Below are 16652 nucleotides of genomic sequence, written 5' to 3' on the forward strand. Positions count from 1 at the left end.
GGTGCATTACTTCTGGTTTTACAGCAGGTTGAGCCCTGGATATTGGTCTGTGATTGAATGTGTTAGAAATACACTTTGTCTCCTCCTTTAGAAAGAAATTGACAAAACCAGTAGTTCCTGATTGCTTGGATAGATGTGTGATATTTCATTGGAAGTATCCTCATGCCATAGGAAGAAGTGTAACAAATGGCTTCTAAACTGGAGCTATATTCATATATCCTCTTGTCTTAACTTTTAGTATCTCCTTTGCCAATGCTTTTGTAGCAGATGCACTATAAACATACTTATCTGAACAACTGCTAAATAAATTCATAAGAGTTTGATTGTTTTTCTAAAAATGGAAACCACATTTATGTGATTATTGTTGCTGTTTCTTTCATAACACTGCTGATGCTCTATTACTCTAAAATGTTTTTGCATCAGAAACAAGATAATTGGAGCAGGCAGAATAGATGCACTTGAACAACTCTCTCCTTCCAAACTTGAGTCCCTCTGCATACAGATGGAGGAGCACAGTGTAATCAACTTTCAGAAGGTAGAGCAGTGTCCCCAAGGCTTCAGTGTGCCAAACTACACGTGGATTTGTGTTAGTAAAGTCAATGGTCTCATACAGATTTTTATGCCATTTGCCTGTTAAGCATTACACTGAAAAACAGTTTCTCTCTTTTGAGGTGTTTTCATACCTAGTTTCTGTTGCATTTTGTTTTGCTTTGTAGATTTGTCAAAGACTTGTTTGTAAATCCCCTGTCTACCAGTATTTTATTTTACTGCCTTCAAAATGACAACTTTTGCTCTGAAGAAATGTACCTGGTTATTGCAGTCCTTTATTTAAAACGTTTTACACAAGATGAAACATAAATGTTGCACAGATACTACCAAATTTCCAGACATTGCTGAGTTTTCTTGCCACATGGTTTAAAGCCATATCTTCAAAATCATGAAATGAATAGGGTACTCTGAAATTCTAAATGCTTCCATAGTCAATGATGCAATTTTATTTGTAAAAATAAGTTTACATACTTTATCACACTATGGCCACAATTGCAAAGGGTTGAGTTACTCTTCACTGTTCACTTCAGAATATGGACACAGCAAAATTTTTCTTTCCTGGAAAATTTGCACTTTGGTTTCGTCATCTTTACTAGCATTGAGTAGTACCTCATTCAGCAGGAATTCTTTGTGGTGAAGAATTCCTGCCTCTACACCAGCCTATGGGTGGTCACTTTTGAAAAAAAAGAGACTAAATATATATTGCAGAGTAGGGTAAGCACATGATAACTTTTTTGGAGATGTTGGAATAGTGGTTGGGGATGAATTGTGACCTGTGAGGGAAAGTAACTTCCTCTTTTAATAACCTTATAAATCTTTTATATTCTATATATTGGGAATATTCTATATTTTCAATAGACCTGAGATTTTGAACCTATTCTGTGTGCCCCATCTCACCCTCCAGCTGGCTCCAAGCCAGTTTCACTTTGCTTAGAGCATATTTTGTTCCATTCAGAGGAGTGAGAACTACTATTACTGCTACCACCACCAACCTTCGGTGTTGGAGCTCTGAGTTAAATAGGTGATTTTGGAAGTCCATTAAATTGAACCGGGGCAGAGGGAACGGAAGAGTCCCTGACACAGCACGGTGTAACTGAGAGCTAGTGTCATGGTGGAATAGCTGGGCAAATGCCTCCTCAGGAGTTACAGAAATGCCCTGCTCTACCCCCACCGTGTGGCAGAAGGACATTACTGTTACTGCTTCCACTCCGTGAAGTTCTGGTTTTGAGAAATAGATATATTTTGCCTTTGGAGTTCAGCTAAAGAGTCAGTCGCTATGGGGTAGAGGGAGGGGATGTTGTTTCTTTAAATGATCTGTTATCCGAACTTCTCAGCTGTTCCTGAGTGGCTCAGCAGCTCCCGAAGGAGGCGGGAGGATAAGCAGTGGCAAGGCTGCTCTGCACAGGTCAAGTTGGATGCACTTGTTTATATAAAAGCAGGCAGTGACAGACAGTAGCCAAGGGGGAGCTTGCATTTGTTCCCGTTCTGCCTCTTGCAGCGCCTGGTATGGTAACGCTTGATGTCAGGGATACTTACTGCAGGGTGAGAGGAAAATTAGATTGAGTCAGTCTTAAAGGAAGCAGTTGTTTAAAACTGGTGCAGTTTAACCAGGCGGCTCTGCTTGCTGGGCATGATTTACCTGAAGCTTCATAGAGAAGGTAACGCTTGTACTTGACAAGAACATTCCTCAAGTAGGTTTCTCTAGCACAAATAAAGTGCTTCACAGCAATGTGCTTACTTTGCTTAAAAGGGTAGCTTTTTGTAATTTCACTAGGAAGAAAAGGAGGTCTGCTTCTCTGGAAAAATCTTCCTGCATAGTCCATCAGATTGTCATCTTTGAGCATTTAAATCTGCCTTGACTGACAAAGTAGTTGCCTTACGTATAATAGTTATACCCTTGCTATTTCTCCTGTGTCTTCCGAGGACATAACTCTCTTGTGTGCTGCTGTGCTCTGCCTGTCTTGCTTAGTCAGAAGCAGGAGGACTTGTCTTGCAGGTCTTGTAGAGCTGGGTTGCTGGAATTCACTTTAAAAATATGACAGCATACTAGATTTCTGTGTGTTTGAGGCAAAATGCACACACACATACGTAGGTAGGTGTGTTTACTCATGCATACAGAAAATGGTGACAACTCTGTACATCCAGGATGGAAGATCAGATCAGACCTATGGCGCCAAAACAAACAAGTAGACATTTCTCTGTACCATCTCTGCCAAAGCTCCTGTTGCTGTTAAAATCCAAGTTCTGTTGAAATTCTAGTGACTAAGCATATATTGCTAATAAATTGTCTTCCACAGTATTTCATCATTTAGCAATAGTCAGGAAAGCACTGCCTGACATTTGAAAGTATATATTCTTTTCTAACTCTGTGACTCTTAGGAAAACACATTTCCCAGTCAAGTGTCATGTCAGCATTTAGTATTCTCATCAAACTGAAAACTAACTTCAGTCTTTCCAACCCTTGTCCCCAAAAAGACTTCTTGATCAGATCTCATGTGGGCAGGACGTAGAATGAGCAGAGGTGACCTGTCCTTGTCCTAATGGCAGAACTAAAAGCTCCTGAAAGTGAAAGAGATCACATGTGTATATTATTTTCAGAACTCTTTTTTTAAATTCTTAATTACTTTAATCTGGCATATTTTTGTTAACACTTTTAAGTATTTGTCTGGGTTTTGTTAGTTGAACTGATTGGGTTGGCTTGAATTACTGTGTTTGGCTGTGTTCCTCAGCATGTTTTATGTGTTTTTCTTAAACAAAATAATTCTTCTCTTTCTTAAACTTTGCATTTCAGTTCCATTCTCTGTTTCTTGGTGCTTATTGTAAAATTGGAAAGAAAAGTTCCAAAGATCTGCTGTGCATAAGTCTGGGTTATTTGGGACAAACAGAAGTGCTGCTCTGCTGTTGCTTGAGATTTCTGGTTATGCCTCTTAGAAGCATCCACAGTTCTCAGTCTGAATTGTAGCAAATTTTGAACTGCAGAACACGTGTAGTAAGTCTGGCGAGAGAGGTTCCCCCAGCACAAGCCTCTGCATGGCATGGGAACAGGACTTCATTGTTCATGGCTTTCATGAATGTCATTTCTTGTCATTCCTTAATGGTAGTTTCTTAAGATCCTCTTTTTTTTTTTTTTTTCCTGCCACCAATTTTGTCTTTAATGATTGTTTGGTTTGAAAACAAGAGAAACCCTGCTAATATTTCTGTAATCAAAAGATCAGCAGCTGAGCAGTGACTTCTGATTTGAATTAACTGATGTTGGAGGATCCCTACTTGCCTTACATGAGTTTTCAGTACTGCTGTGCTATTGTGGTTTTAAAAAACCCAATATATTTTTAGTCATTTTTGAAACAGAACATTTAAATAAACCATTGATTTCCTATATTGTTTTTAAAAGCCCATTGTAAGCAGTTGGCCAAGCCTAGATCTTTGTAATATCAATGTATGTAAGACATGAAAACTTGGGAGACTCTTCTTCCTAAGTAGGTAGGTGGCATTTACAGATTGAGGAACTGGATGTTCTGAAAAAAGCCCCAACCAACCCTCAAACATTTTTGATCTGTGTAGAGTGCCTTTGCTCCCTACTGCTCTGGCCTGTTTCTGTATCCAGCTGAGAGATGCTTTGAGGCCAATTAATTTTTGCAGCAGGATTTTGAAAACCTGCTAATGAAAAAAGCACGCATGGTATGAAACAAATAACTACAATTGCAATAGCTGGGAATTTAGCAGGACTTGAGTGGGCCAGGGCAGATAGATGTTGAAGGAATCCAGGCTAGCATATACTTTCCTGATTTCAGGAGGATTTTCCCCTTTTCTTCCTCTTCTTTTGGATGCTTGTCCATTTAGACTCCATGTAAGGCATCCTAAGGGTTTTGAAGGGCATGTGAGAACTTCATGCTTCAAGGTATAAGCCAAGCTTACAGTTCATAGGGATCAGGAATAAACTTCACTTGTGTCAGAAAGTCTACATTATGAAAAAAACATCTTCTCATTTTTTTAAAGCAGCTGTTACAGGCTTCTGAGAAAGATGGTGTACAGGACAGATAGGCCCTTTTATTCAGTATGTTATTTTCTCATCTCTAAATGTCCCCTAAAGCAAAGTCTTCAGATTTGGTTCTAGGATATTGATAAGATGCTTTCTTTATCCCAAGGCATTGTGTTTAGACAAACAGTGTCTAGTTTTTTTTGGGAAACATTCTTCCTCTGCAGATCACAGTTGTGCTGTTTGCCTTCCTGATGATTCTCTCCTGCTGTATGTTCACCTCAGTCATGAGATGAGGGAGGTTTCTGCATTTCATTCTGGAGTGCCAGAGATGCTATGTTCTGCTGGGGGGTCCTCTCTTTGCACTCTGTACTTTAAGATAAAGCTGCTTTTCTATGCTGAGAGTGCCCTGGAAAAGACTGGCCAGGAGGATGAATATCCCTTCCTTAAAATTCCTGAATTCCTGGGATTCTCTGCTCCCCAGTCCCTGTATTGTGTGCTGGTACATACTGATCACCTCTCCTAGGACAGATGCCTCTAGCTACAAAAGCTGAAATGGAGCAGATTTTGGGGGGCTGGTGATGAGCAGGAAAATGGAAAGTATATGATTTTTTTTGTTATAGCAAATGAATATTTGTGGAGACAAAGTATTTGATCTGATAACAGAGGTTCACTTGAAAGAATCAAGGTTATTTTGTGTCAATTTTCTCTTTGCCCTATATAAGATGCATTTAATTATTTCATGCTATCTCCTATTCAAATTAATCTGTCTTATATATATTGTTGTTCAAATTAGAATAATTCTTTAATCAGCTGTGTTATGCATGCCATAGTAGGCTAGAATAGGAAAGCTACTCGTAGCATACTGACGATGCATGTATTTTATTTGTTGTTGTAATTTAAAAGTAAAATCAGAAATATTGATTTCTACTTGACTGGAGAGATGATTTAGTTTGAATATCAGACTGATCTTAATCAGGTGAGAATTAATTGAGTTGGAGGTATTAGATATTCAGTGATGTTAACTGAACCATGAGCAATCTACAGAGAAGCTTTCTTTTGTACTGTGTTGGAAATATCAAACAGCTCGTACTCTACAATGTAAAACAATCTCTTCATGTTCATGCTACTACTTCCTCTGGCTCATTAAATGCACCAGTAATCTGTTCTGTGCATACTGAGTAATCTTCAAAGTAACAAGCTAATGAATCATAATTTAATACAAAATGAAAAGGATAATAACTTCCCTTAAAAATGATGCTGGTAATGTTTTCGATCATTTAATGTTTTTGTACACATTTTACAAATACAAATTTAAAATTTTTTCCCTTGTTTACATTTTAAAGGGAACTGTTTCCTCCTCCTTCTACTGTCACCCTCAAATCCCCATGGTTATTTGGGCATCTTTTTTCTACTTAGTGGTACAGCCCAAGGAATGACCCAAACATTGGACAAAACTATATTTTTTTATTTTTTTTTATTTTTTTATTATTTTGTGTAAAGGGAAAAATCTACCCCAGAATAAGTCTGTTCTGGATCATGATGCAAGCTGTTTTGTTTTTTTTTTTTATTTTAAGAGTGTGATAGCAGTATCATAAGTGTTGAGAAAATATAAATGGTGAGATAACACCTCTGTAGGACTTTCTCTTAAGTAGTAAAATTGTAAAGTCTTTAAATAAACGAGAGCCAGACCTGAGAGGATCAATTTATCTTGATAATGGGGAATATTTCATTTATTTTGTGTACAAGGACATCTGCAAAATAGATGCATGCTTATAATTGGTAAAATTATACAGTTCCAATATTATGTGAAATGTACAACACTTCACAATATGAGGCAATATGAAAGTGCCAAGTATTTTTATAATCTGAATCTGCAAAAAAATGAACTTTCAGAAATAGCCTTCACACTACAAACAGTTCATACATTGAAAATAACCAGGATGATTCCTTGGTGTTATATCAACACAGTTTCCATGCAGCTGCTTGTCTGGAGATAAGTCCTTCTTTTTATTCTTCTCTTTGCACATGGGAAGACTTTGATGTTTGCAGGAAGAAATAATTAACTATCTAATATTTAAAAATATTTAAATTAAAGAGAAAAAATCCTTTAGAAATCTGCTACAAATATAATCTGATGGTGGTTGTTTCTCTTTATTAAATTGCAAAAAAAAACCCCACAACTTTCAGTTTGTTCATGAGTTTGGGGGAAGACATAACATTTCATTAAGTCTTTCCTTTACATACACAAAACTGAAACTTCAGCAGTCCAACACACCTATTCCACCATTTCATTTTGAATGCTGCACAGTGAAGAGACCAGCCTAATTCTGTTTGGGTATGGGATGGTATTGTAGGGTACATAAAGAGCACATGAATCATAAATACGATGCCTTGTTTCTGTTGTCCACTGTTTGTAGTCCTGCAGACACTGAGATTAACTGTTAAATTTAACCTCGTCTGGTTTAATGGTGTGGAAGAAAATCATTGTCTTTATTCAGCAGAGCTGTGCCTGTGTCTTATGCCAGATGTTGGTTTCTCCCTTTGACTCAAAATCCTACAAGTTTTTTGTTTTTGTCATATAGAGAGAATATTTCTTGAACCTATGAATATATTCTAAAGTTAAAATGGGCAGGACCCTGGCTTTTTATCTTCTTTTTTTAAATTAGGACATGTATGACATACAAGTCCTGGGACTTATAGGACATCTGATGGTGGACCCCCACCAACTTTGTTTTAGCTTTCTGGCAATGCATCTGATCCTTTAAAATTAATACTTTAGTGTGTATTGCATATGCCTGTCTAACTGCTTGAATAGACAGGGAGATAATTTGTCCAGTCTTTATTCTGTGATAAGCAAACTGTTAGCCAGTTTCACTTCAGTTTCCATCTGTTTCTCATATTATCTTGTTGTAAAGTCATAAAACAGAGTTGGGGAAAAAGCAATTAGAAATACTAAAGAAAAGCATTCTCCTTAGATACTGTTTTGTTCAGCAAAGATTAATGTAGACTGTAAAGATCTTTGTAAACAAAGTGTTCTTTACTGTGCCAACTTCGTTGCTAATTATCAAAGAAACCTTAATAAAAAGAGTGCTCTGTAACTTCAAGTTTTTCATCAACCATCAAATATACTAAGTTGGGCACTCAACAACTTCTTTATACCTCCAACATACTTTGTATAATTCTGTATCTGAAGGGAATTACAGAAAGACTTTATAAATAGGATTTTTATTATAGAAATGCATATCTGTACAGCTTTGTAGATAAATTAGAACACTTTAAAAAACTCTCTTTTTTCTATTCTATGACTTTATATATGTCAGGATCTAATTTCTCCTAGTTGTGTTATGCTTTCTCAGGTGGGTAAGTTGGGATAGGAAGACCCAGTGAAATCAGGCTTTTGGATGCAGGGCAGATCTGGAGATGCCAGGGACCAAACTCAGCTTCCCTGAGCCGCTCAGGGCCGGAGATGCTCCCTGCTGATGAGTCAGTCCTTGGAAGGACTCATTCATCTCTGGCCTTAGCCAAAAAGCCCTCCTGTCTGCCCCTAAAAATGTGGACTTCCCATCATAGGCAGATCCCCTGCACATGCCAACATGCCGTAGTGAGCAGGTGAGAGCTGGCAAAACTGAATTGCTCTGTATTCAGACATGGCTGTTCAGCTTTTGTTCAGTTGACAGCAGACCTCTGTCTTGGCAAAGATACATTTTGGCCTCACATACTTGGTTGATTTAGAAAAGGTACTAAATTGCAGGCTTGCTTTAGCAGTTAAAATCTAAACTGTGGCTGTAATGGCCAAAATGTAATGAGACTTAAAATTTTCCGAACTGTGGCCAAAACTCATTTTGGATTTGCCTTGCAACAGAAATGCAAAGCTTTCTTCATGAGAGATAAAGAAGTCCATCCTCAAATCAGTGATGAGCTGTCCAGTGAAGTGTCTCCAAGCTGTAGTCTCGAGAAGAGCTCTTTGCTCCGTGTGCATCCCCTCAGACAGAGCCTGTGGGGTAACCTATGTCAGATATGATGTCATGAACCATGACTGCTGCAGGTGAAAGGGGGGGTCTGTTGCCAGTTTCCGTGGTAACTGGTAACCTGCAGCTCACTGACGCAGTAGTGGATCTGTCCTTGTCTGTGCACAAAGCATTCAGTGATGGACATATGTAGCTGTCCTAGAAAAGCCTTGGCAAAGGGTTGATTTGGTGGAGGGCAAGCCTTTTTCCCCTTTCTAGCAAGGCATTTTCACTTCTGTTGTGTTGTGCTCTGTTCCTCTGTTTATTTGGCTTTTTTGGAAATACTTGGCATAACTTTTATTGTTTGAAACATGACTTTCTTTTGTGTTACAATTTGCAATGAATTTTCAGACTGGCCCAAATTTACCTCTTGTTTTGCAGCTGCTTGAGGTTTTGTTTTGGTAGCTTGCTGCTTGCAGAAAGAAAAAACATATCAGCTCATGAACTTCTAAAGTCATGGAAAGCCATTTCCTGAAGTTGTAAAGATAGTATCATACACAAGATTATGAAAAGATAAATTCTGTTCTTTCTATAATGTGCAGTGTATTGGAAGAAGGTTTGTTTGGATTCTTCAGTGTTCTGATTACCCCTCATAGCTGCTAAAGTGTTAAATTACAATAGGTTTGTAATCAGATCCTATGTATCTGCTTCTTTTGTGGTGTCTTCTTGTACATCCTTAAACTTTGGTCACCAATGCATATATTGCCTGAGTGAGGAATGAGTAAGGCTTGTTGGACATGGAGATTAATTCTTGGTTTGAGATACCTGGAACTATTAAGCACTATTTCTGACATTATTCTCCAGACCAGTAGTTTAAGCACTGTTTGTGCTGCTTAACATTGACACATTTAATTTCATGTAAGAGTCGTAGACTCACAGACTAAGCTGAGTTGGAAGGGACCCATCAGGCTCATCAAGCCCAGCTCCTAGACAGAACACCCCAATCACACCATGTGCCTGCGACTACTGTTGAAATGCTTCCTGAACTCAGGCAGGTTTGGTGCTGTGACCACTTCCCTGGGGAGCCTGTTCCAGTGCACAGCCACCCTCTGGGTGGATATCTTTTCCTGATAGCCAACCTAAACCAGCCCTGGTGGGCAGCTTCATGCCATTTCCTTGAGTCCTGACACTGGTTAGAAGAGTGAAGAGACTGGTACGTGCCCCTCTGTGAGCAAGACAAAGCACAATTAAATATTAAAAAAAAACATTCTCCAGACTCTGGAAGGTTTCTGGTAAGTGTCTGTAATTAAACCTGTCTTGCACTCCTTACACGGCTGCCAAAGAGAAGAGATGGAAAATCAAGTTTTGTGTGCTTATATAAGGATGCCTAATATGCTTTAACCTTTCTTCCTCTGTGTTGTTAAGCATCAGTAATGTTAAAGCTAAACAGCTGGAAGCAGTTTTACCACTTTGCAACTGTGCCTGGCCATGTACCACAGGTGTGCCTTCTGAAGCCAGGGAATGCTGGCAATTGCAGTTCAGGCTTTTTTTGTTCACTGGGACATCACGCCTTTAACCAATCAAGACTGGTGAGCTAACAAGTGAGAGGGACCTCCTGTTGTCTTCAGTGGTTTTTTACTTCACAGCTTCCAGAAAAAATGATTACTACTACAAAAAAACCAAAACAACCTCAACCCAAAACCTCAGCACAGCATTTAAAGAAGCGCCTGTAGAGAGTATAAATCAAACTGGTGACTAGACAGACCATAAGCTTTCAAAAGCTTTGGATGTTTTTCCCAGAGAAATACAAAGGTCATTTTTAGAAATGTACTAATAGGTATGATTTTTCTGAGATGCTGATGTAGGAACAGTCAGTATAAACAGTCCAGGAAAGAACAAAAGAAATGTCAGATTCACCTTTTAAGAACAAAGAAATATTCTGATAGCTTAATAACACGTTTGCCTTGTTCTGAGCTTAAACTGCTTAGTAAACCTGAGCTGTCCAGGTGTTTCCTCAAAGCTGTGCTTGTGCATTTGGATGACTTTAAAACACATAGATCTTAGAAACTGGGTGTGGTTGTTAATAGATACCTTTGAGCACAGGTTACAGTGTCTTCCCAGATGGTAATTAACTGGTTAATTTAAACCCATTTTCTGCACACTTTCATCTGGTTTTCATGTGGAGTATTGTGGAGTTGCCAGTGTGTAACACTGGGTGCTGTGTTGGAGAAGGTTTTTTTTTAAGTGTTCATCAATAAATAATGTGCTTGAAGTAGGTAAGAAGTCAGTTCTTTGCAAAGTCTGGCAGTATAAGGACACTTAAATCTGTCATCTACACTTTAAACAAATATTACCTTGTCTTCTAAATTATTTTAGTGAAAGCCTAATTAATAATAGCTGTGGACAAGCAGATTAATCTCACCTAGGGATTGCTTGCAGCTGTTGGTTCACTTTCTCAAAGTCTTGCCTTTGTGAAAGTGAACCTTGTGTCCAGGATCCTAGAAGGTGGATTTTTTTCCACGGAGATCAATTGCTTAATGTCCATTTCAGTAGGCATCTGCTATGTGCAAAGGACAGGACAGGAGTTGTGCTTTTATAGGCACAAATCTCTGCTTTCTTGTTTATTTAAGTCTTGATGTACATACACACTTAGCATAGGTAATGTGATTTACCTGTTGTATGATGTAGTACCATTAAGTTTTGATGTTACTAGATTAGCTGTAAATTTTGCTAAGTATATGCAAGAAAATAATAATTTCTGTATGCCCTAAATTTGCTGGATACAAAATCATTACCAGGAAGACCTTAGAGGAGGAGAAATGGATGGAATTCTGGAAGGGGATGTGGTAGGGGGGAGCTTTTTTCTTGATCTGGCTCCTGGTTGATCTTGGACACATGGCTTTCTCTTTCTCTCTCTCTTTCTCTCTCTTTTCCATTTGCTAAATGTAGCTGATTACCTCTTCAAACAGAACAGTTTGATATCTCCTGATAGAAATAACAGCCAATTCTTATCTAGGGTTATTATTCAGTGAAACATCTGTACAGGGTGCTGGTAACAATGAGACATAATTTCAGTTACTCACAGATAAATCCCATGTCCTTAGCCATGACTTTGCTGTTCTGTTTTAGTATCTTACTGACTCGTTTTTAAGTCTTAAGATCCTTAAAACAGACCAGGTACTTTCACTTCATGGAGCAACTTCATTGTTCTTAAATGCCAGAGATGTAGGTGATAGTCCTGAGTAGAGCATATGAAAAGCAAGCCGGAGAATCATGGATTTGCTGCAAGAATAACTTCAGAAATGGTATTAGCAACAGCAGTATGTGTGTGAATGTGTTACATGATGAGGGGAGAATCCCAGTTAAAGTGTTGTTGCTAAACAAGTGACAAAGACCTTGCAAACAGTATGAGAATGTAGGCCAACTGTGGTTATATAAATAATAAATCAAATCTGGTCTACTACCTCCTACCCATAGGGCTTTTTCACCTATTGTCATTTTTCTAACTTCAATTTAATTTGTCTTGGTTTTTTTCCCCCCAGCATTTACTAAATGCTGTCAAGAAACTGGTGTTCTGATGGTGGTCAAGTGTCGGCAGGAGAACACAGCACTGAAGGACTGTCTGGTTGGCTAGTAAGTCCCTCATGAGTTTTTGCTGGGTTTTTGTGCATGCCTGTACTAATCTAGAAATGTTAACTATTCTGAAAAGGGCTGTGCAGGGTTAGAGACTTGGATGTGTTTTCTGAAAATGGTATTTTGCTTTATTAAAACCATACTGGTCAGGGCCCTAACTGACAAGATTGTATTTCCCATATGAATATATGGCTACAGAGACTCTCTTCTTGATTCACCTGAGGACAGATTTCAGCCTAGAGGACCTGCAGCCCTTGATCTGCTCTGGTACATCACAGATGTGGGGATAGGAGCGCACAGTGAAGCTTCTGCATAATCTGTTAGAGACAGGATAAGCTGGTTTTCATTTTGCTTCTGTTTTTTAAGATTTAGTCTGTCTTGAAAGTGTCCTGCTGTTGCGAACAGCAGTAGCAGGAGCAATGGGAAATTGTTATATATGAGAGGTCAACTCAATGCCATGGTGGATTGAAACATCTTTTTTGGAAGTCCTAATTTACCCCCAGTGCCATTAGGCTGAAGTGTTAGGTTCTTGAATTTCCCAGGGTGCGGGCTGTGAAATTTTTGAGTTTGACTGGGAGAAAAAGGAGGTTGGTTTGGTTTTTGGTGTGTCCTCCTCTCTTAAACCAGTGATTTAGATTAAAAATAAATGCCTTTGAATTAGTGACAGTTACTCTCAAATATTTAGGTACTGATAAAAAAATATATGCAGCTAGGCAAGAATTTAGGCCTAACTGCAGTTAGAACTTGCTGGAGTTACTCCGTTTTGTCTGTTCCTTCAGCTTTTAAAAAATATATAATTAAATAAAATGCTTCTTACAAAAAAAGGTTTATCGTGTTGAATAGTTATACTTTAAAAAAATCGTGAGAGAAAGGAATTTAATGTAATGATCAAGGACCTCTATATCTATTGTTAAAGACATACAGTTGAACTTATTCCCAGTAGTTACTTGGGTGCATTAAAAAAATAAGCCAACTCCAGCAGCTTCCCATGCTCATGAGGGTAAACCAAATGAATTCTGCAGCTGAACTTAAATACCAAATATGTTTCCCTTTTTCTGCGTTTCCTCTTGGTGGCTTCACTACAGAGGCTTGAAAAGGACTGTGCTTCAAAAGAGAACAGTATCATGACAGATACCTCTTTATAAAGTACCTAAGTGTTAAAGGTATTTTACTGTTAAAGGCAGATGGGTGCTAAAGGAAGATCAGTTATGAGTGGTACTCACGCAGTATCTGTTCAATATTCCTTGATGAAAAACAATATGTATTTTTCTGTCTTGTAGCTATTCTGATCCATCATTCTATGAAGAATGCAAAGCAGAATATTTGAAGCAAAGAGAAGAATACAGAGCAACTGGAATTAAGAAAAAAAGACAGAAGTTTACTCCAAATGTGTGATTAAAACTTAAAATGAACTTTTTTTATATGCAATTTGGATTTCACTTGATTTAAACAGACTTAAATTGTCTGTACCACTCTGTGTGGAGTTTAACTGAAATATGCAAAATGAGATGAATGGAGAATAAAATAATGTCTGAAATTAAGAGTCAATTTAAAACCTTTTTGTAATTAAAGATCTAGAGCATGCTATCACAGTTTGCAAGAGAGATGACAAAGGTGTGTTCCTTTATCTGGACTTGAGATTTTGTTACCAGTGTACAATTTGGAGTTTACAATTCCAGAATGTCCATTTGGAATTTAAAGCCTGTATCTAGCTACATGAGCCAGGCTACATAAAAACTCAAGGGTGAATAAGTTGTATCAACTGATCACAGATGGGGTGTACACTGAAGTTGGTCTGTTAGTCACCACCTGAAGCTGACCGTGTATGGAGATGCACTTACTAGAAGAGAAGGGTGGCAAATGCAGAAGAACTACTCAAACAAATGTGAATTACCTTTTTCATTAAAATGTTGTCAGATGAGAGCCTGGTACTACTTGTGCCTGCACTGTAACTCATTTTTAAGTCTACATTGTGACTCACTTTTAAGCCTACATTGTCAGAAGGGATGGATGCCTTGCATTTGTGCGTGGCCTAGACTGACCATTTCAACTCTAGAGGAGAAAGTACTCTCATCCAGACCTTCACTGAGAACAGAGAATAAGCTGCCATGCTTTGGAATGAGTGAGTTACCACGCTTGCAAAATTATTCCAGATAGAGGTGAGTAAACAACTAAACCAGGCATGGAAGATGCAGATCACTGCTTGCAGGAACTAAGCATGTCCCTAATTTAAAAAGACCACACGAATGATCTTTCGTGTACTGATAGTTGAAGCTGCTTAATTGTAAAATGCTTAAATATCTTCACTAGAGATTACTAATATAAAGTTTTAGACACTATCTTGGAGTATCCTCCAAGCATTTTTAAGTTCTTTAAAAGCAAGGAGAAGCTGTACTTAAACTTGGTACCTTTAATGCCCTGATTAAACAAGAAAAAAAGTAATTTTCTGACTAATGAGTTGGATTTGATACTGTTCCATTAGAAGAGGAAACATTTTATTTGTTTATTTTAATACTGTTTCACCACAAACAGTATTCCTCTGTTCAAGGAGGAAATTTAGATTGACATGCGTATATTAAGGATGTTATGCTGCAGGTTAGTCATTGCACTTCATTCTGTGCCTTTTACTGGATTAATCATTAATAATGTTGCTTCAGCAGACTGGGTGGAGGAATGGATTTGTGGGTGACAAAATGAATCAATGTGTAGCATTCTGCCTCGTTAGGCAAATTTAAGGGGCACTCAGCTCTAAAGCTAACCACCTTGAAACAGCTTATGTGGAACAGTGTCCTACACATGTTCTCAGCTTCTTAGCTCAGGTGTTTAGGAAAACAAAAATATTCCCAATTAGTTGTTGTGCTGTATGTACTTTAAAAAGGAGGAAATTTAAGGTAGATGGTGACACATGTTTTTAATGACAATGACTGGGTTTTGTCCCACTATGAAAATTTGCTATATTTCCAACCTCTGGAAACCCAGCCTAGGTGTTTGAAAGTGTTGGCAAAAGCCCGTCCCCAGAGGATTGGTGTGGGGGTTGCGCAGTCTCTTGGGGGCAGTGCTGGGTGCTGCCAGTGGTGTGTGCCTCTACTGAGGGCTCAGCTGTGACTCAGGTCTGAGTCAGACAACAGCACCAGCAACGGAGGTCTCCTTTTTACCTCAGCAGAAATTGTGAGCAATTTGCGTGCAATTGTGTGCAGCAGGTGAGGAGGACCCCCCAGTGCAGTGACCAGGACTGCAGGGGAGGAATGGATGTGTGGAATGGAACAAAACTCAGGTGAACCTGCAAGTATCACTCCCCACCCTTCAATATAGACTGTATGTGAATGGCAGCCACAACTCACATCTGGATGATGTCACACCTGAAATTCCATCTACTGAATGGTACAGTCAGCCATTTCTTTCTCTTCTCCTACATCTGGATTGTTGGAGCTCCTCCATTTTACTCTGTAATGCACTCAGAGCAGGGATCATGCATCAGCTTCCTCTATAGTACACCTTTGGCTGTAATGTGATGTTCTCTAGCTTTGAATTCTTGGTTTCACAACTTTCATTTTCTTAGTATCTCATACATACATATCCTGTACCTGAATTGCATTTACATCTTTTATTTAAAATTTAAATGAAAGAATGAGGACCATGACATGACAAACTCATACCACTGAATTACTTTCGGTTTTGGTTTTGTCTCAGCTGTAAACTCCTTTGAACTCAGGTTAACTGGAGGCAGTCCTGGATTCTAATCAGTGCAAGAAAACACAGCACAGGGGCCTATCTGTCCTCTTCAGAGCACTTGGCAAGCACCCAAGACACCCCCATTTTTCACTGGAGGCTGCACTTGCTGGCTGTATTAAAGGTCTCTTCAAACTCCTTAGGGGAGCCCCTTACAAATGGAAGATCTGATAGGAAAGAGGGAGAAGGTGTCATATACTTAATTAAAAGTCTGCCTTCAGAGACTAAAACCCAAACTTGGAGGGAAGATGAGGGGAAGTTTCTAACACACAGGGTTTTCAAAGAGCAGTGGAACAGCCACTGCAATCTGAGATATCACCCAGAAATGAACCTGGAAGCCACAAACCCATTCTGCTCCACATTTAGTATGGCCATACTCCTTGTCAGTTAATTCCTGCAAGTAATTCCTCCATCTTGCTTACTCTGCTGATGAAAAAATGGTCAAATACATTTGCAATATAAGTGTTCCGCCTAGTTAAAAATTGGTACAGTAACAGTAAGCACCTGGGTGTTTCTTGCATGCTTCTTTCTAGATCAAACAGCCATACTCAAACATGATCATCTTACCACTTTCATTACTGTATATTAATGTTTGACTTGCTCTCTTCCATCTTAAAATACAATTAAAATAATTTTGCTGGACAGTTAATGCACAGGGTGGGTTTTTTTAATGGTTCACCTGCAACTCAGTTAAAATTAGTGTTTACCTTTACTGCAGTCATGAAAAAATAAAATGCTCTCATTGACCACCCTCTGTTCATACAATTGCAAATAGTAATACCACTCTCCCTAAAGAAAAAAGGTTAAAAAGCCTG

The 16652-nt window shown here is 38.6% G+C and overlaps 1 protein-coding gene across 1 annotated transcript in view; it reads left to right on the top strand.

Annotated features, from left to right (window-relative positions):
* CMC1 (C-X9-C motif containing 1) overlaps positions 1 to 13649 on the top strand; it is a 42654-nt gene extending 29005 nt beyond the window's left edge. The window contains exons 3-4 of the mRNA XM_058830632.1: positions 12018 to 12108; positions 13389 to 13649. Of these exons, the coding sequence (XP_058686615.1) occupies positions 12018 to 12108; positions 13389 to 13503 (206 nt within the window). The 3' untranslated portion in view covers positions 13504 to 13649. The remainder of the gene's footprint in view (positions 1 to 12017; positions 12109 to 13388) is intronic.
* The last annotated feature ends 3003 nt before the right edge of the window (positions 13650 to 16652 follow it).

Source organism: Poecile atricapillus, chromosome 2, assembly GCF_030490865.1.
Source record: "Poecile atricapillus isolate bPoeAtr1 chromosome 2, bPoeAtr1.hap1, whole genome shotgun sequence".
Taxonomy (NCBI): Eukaryota; Metazoa; Chordata; class Aves; order Passeriformes; family Paridae; genus Poecile; species Poecile atricapillus.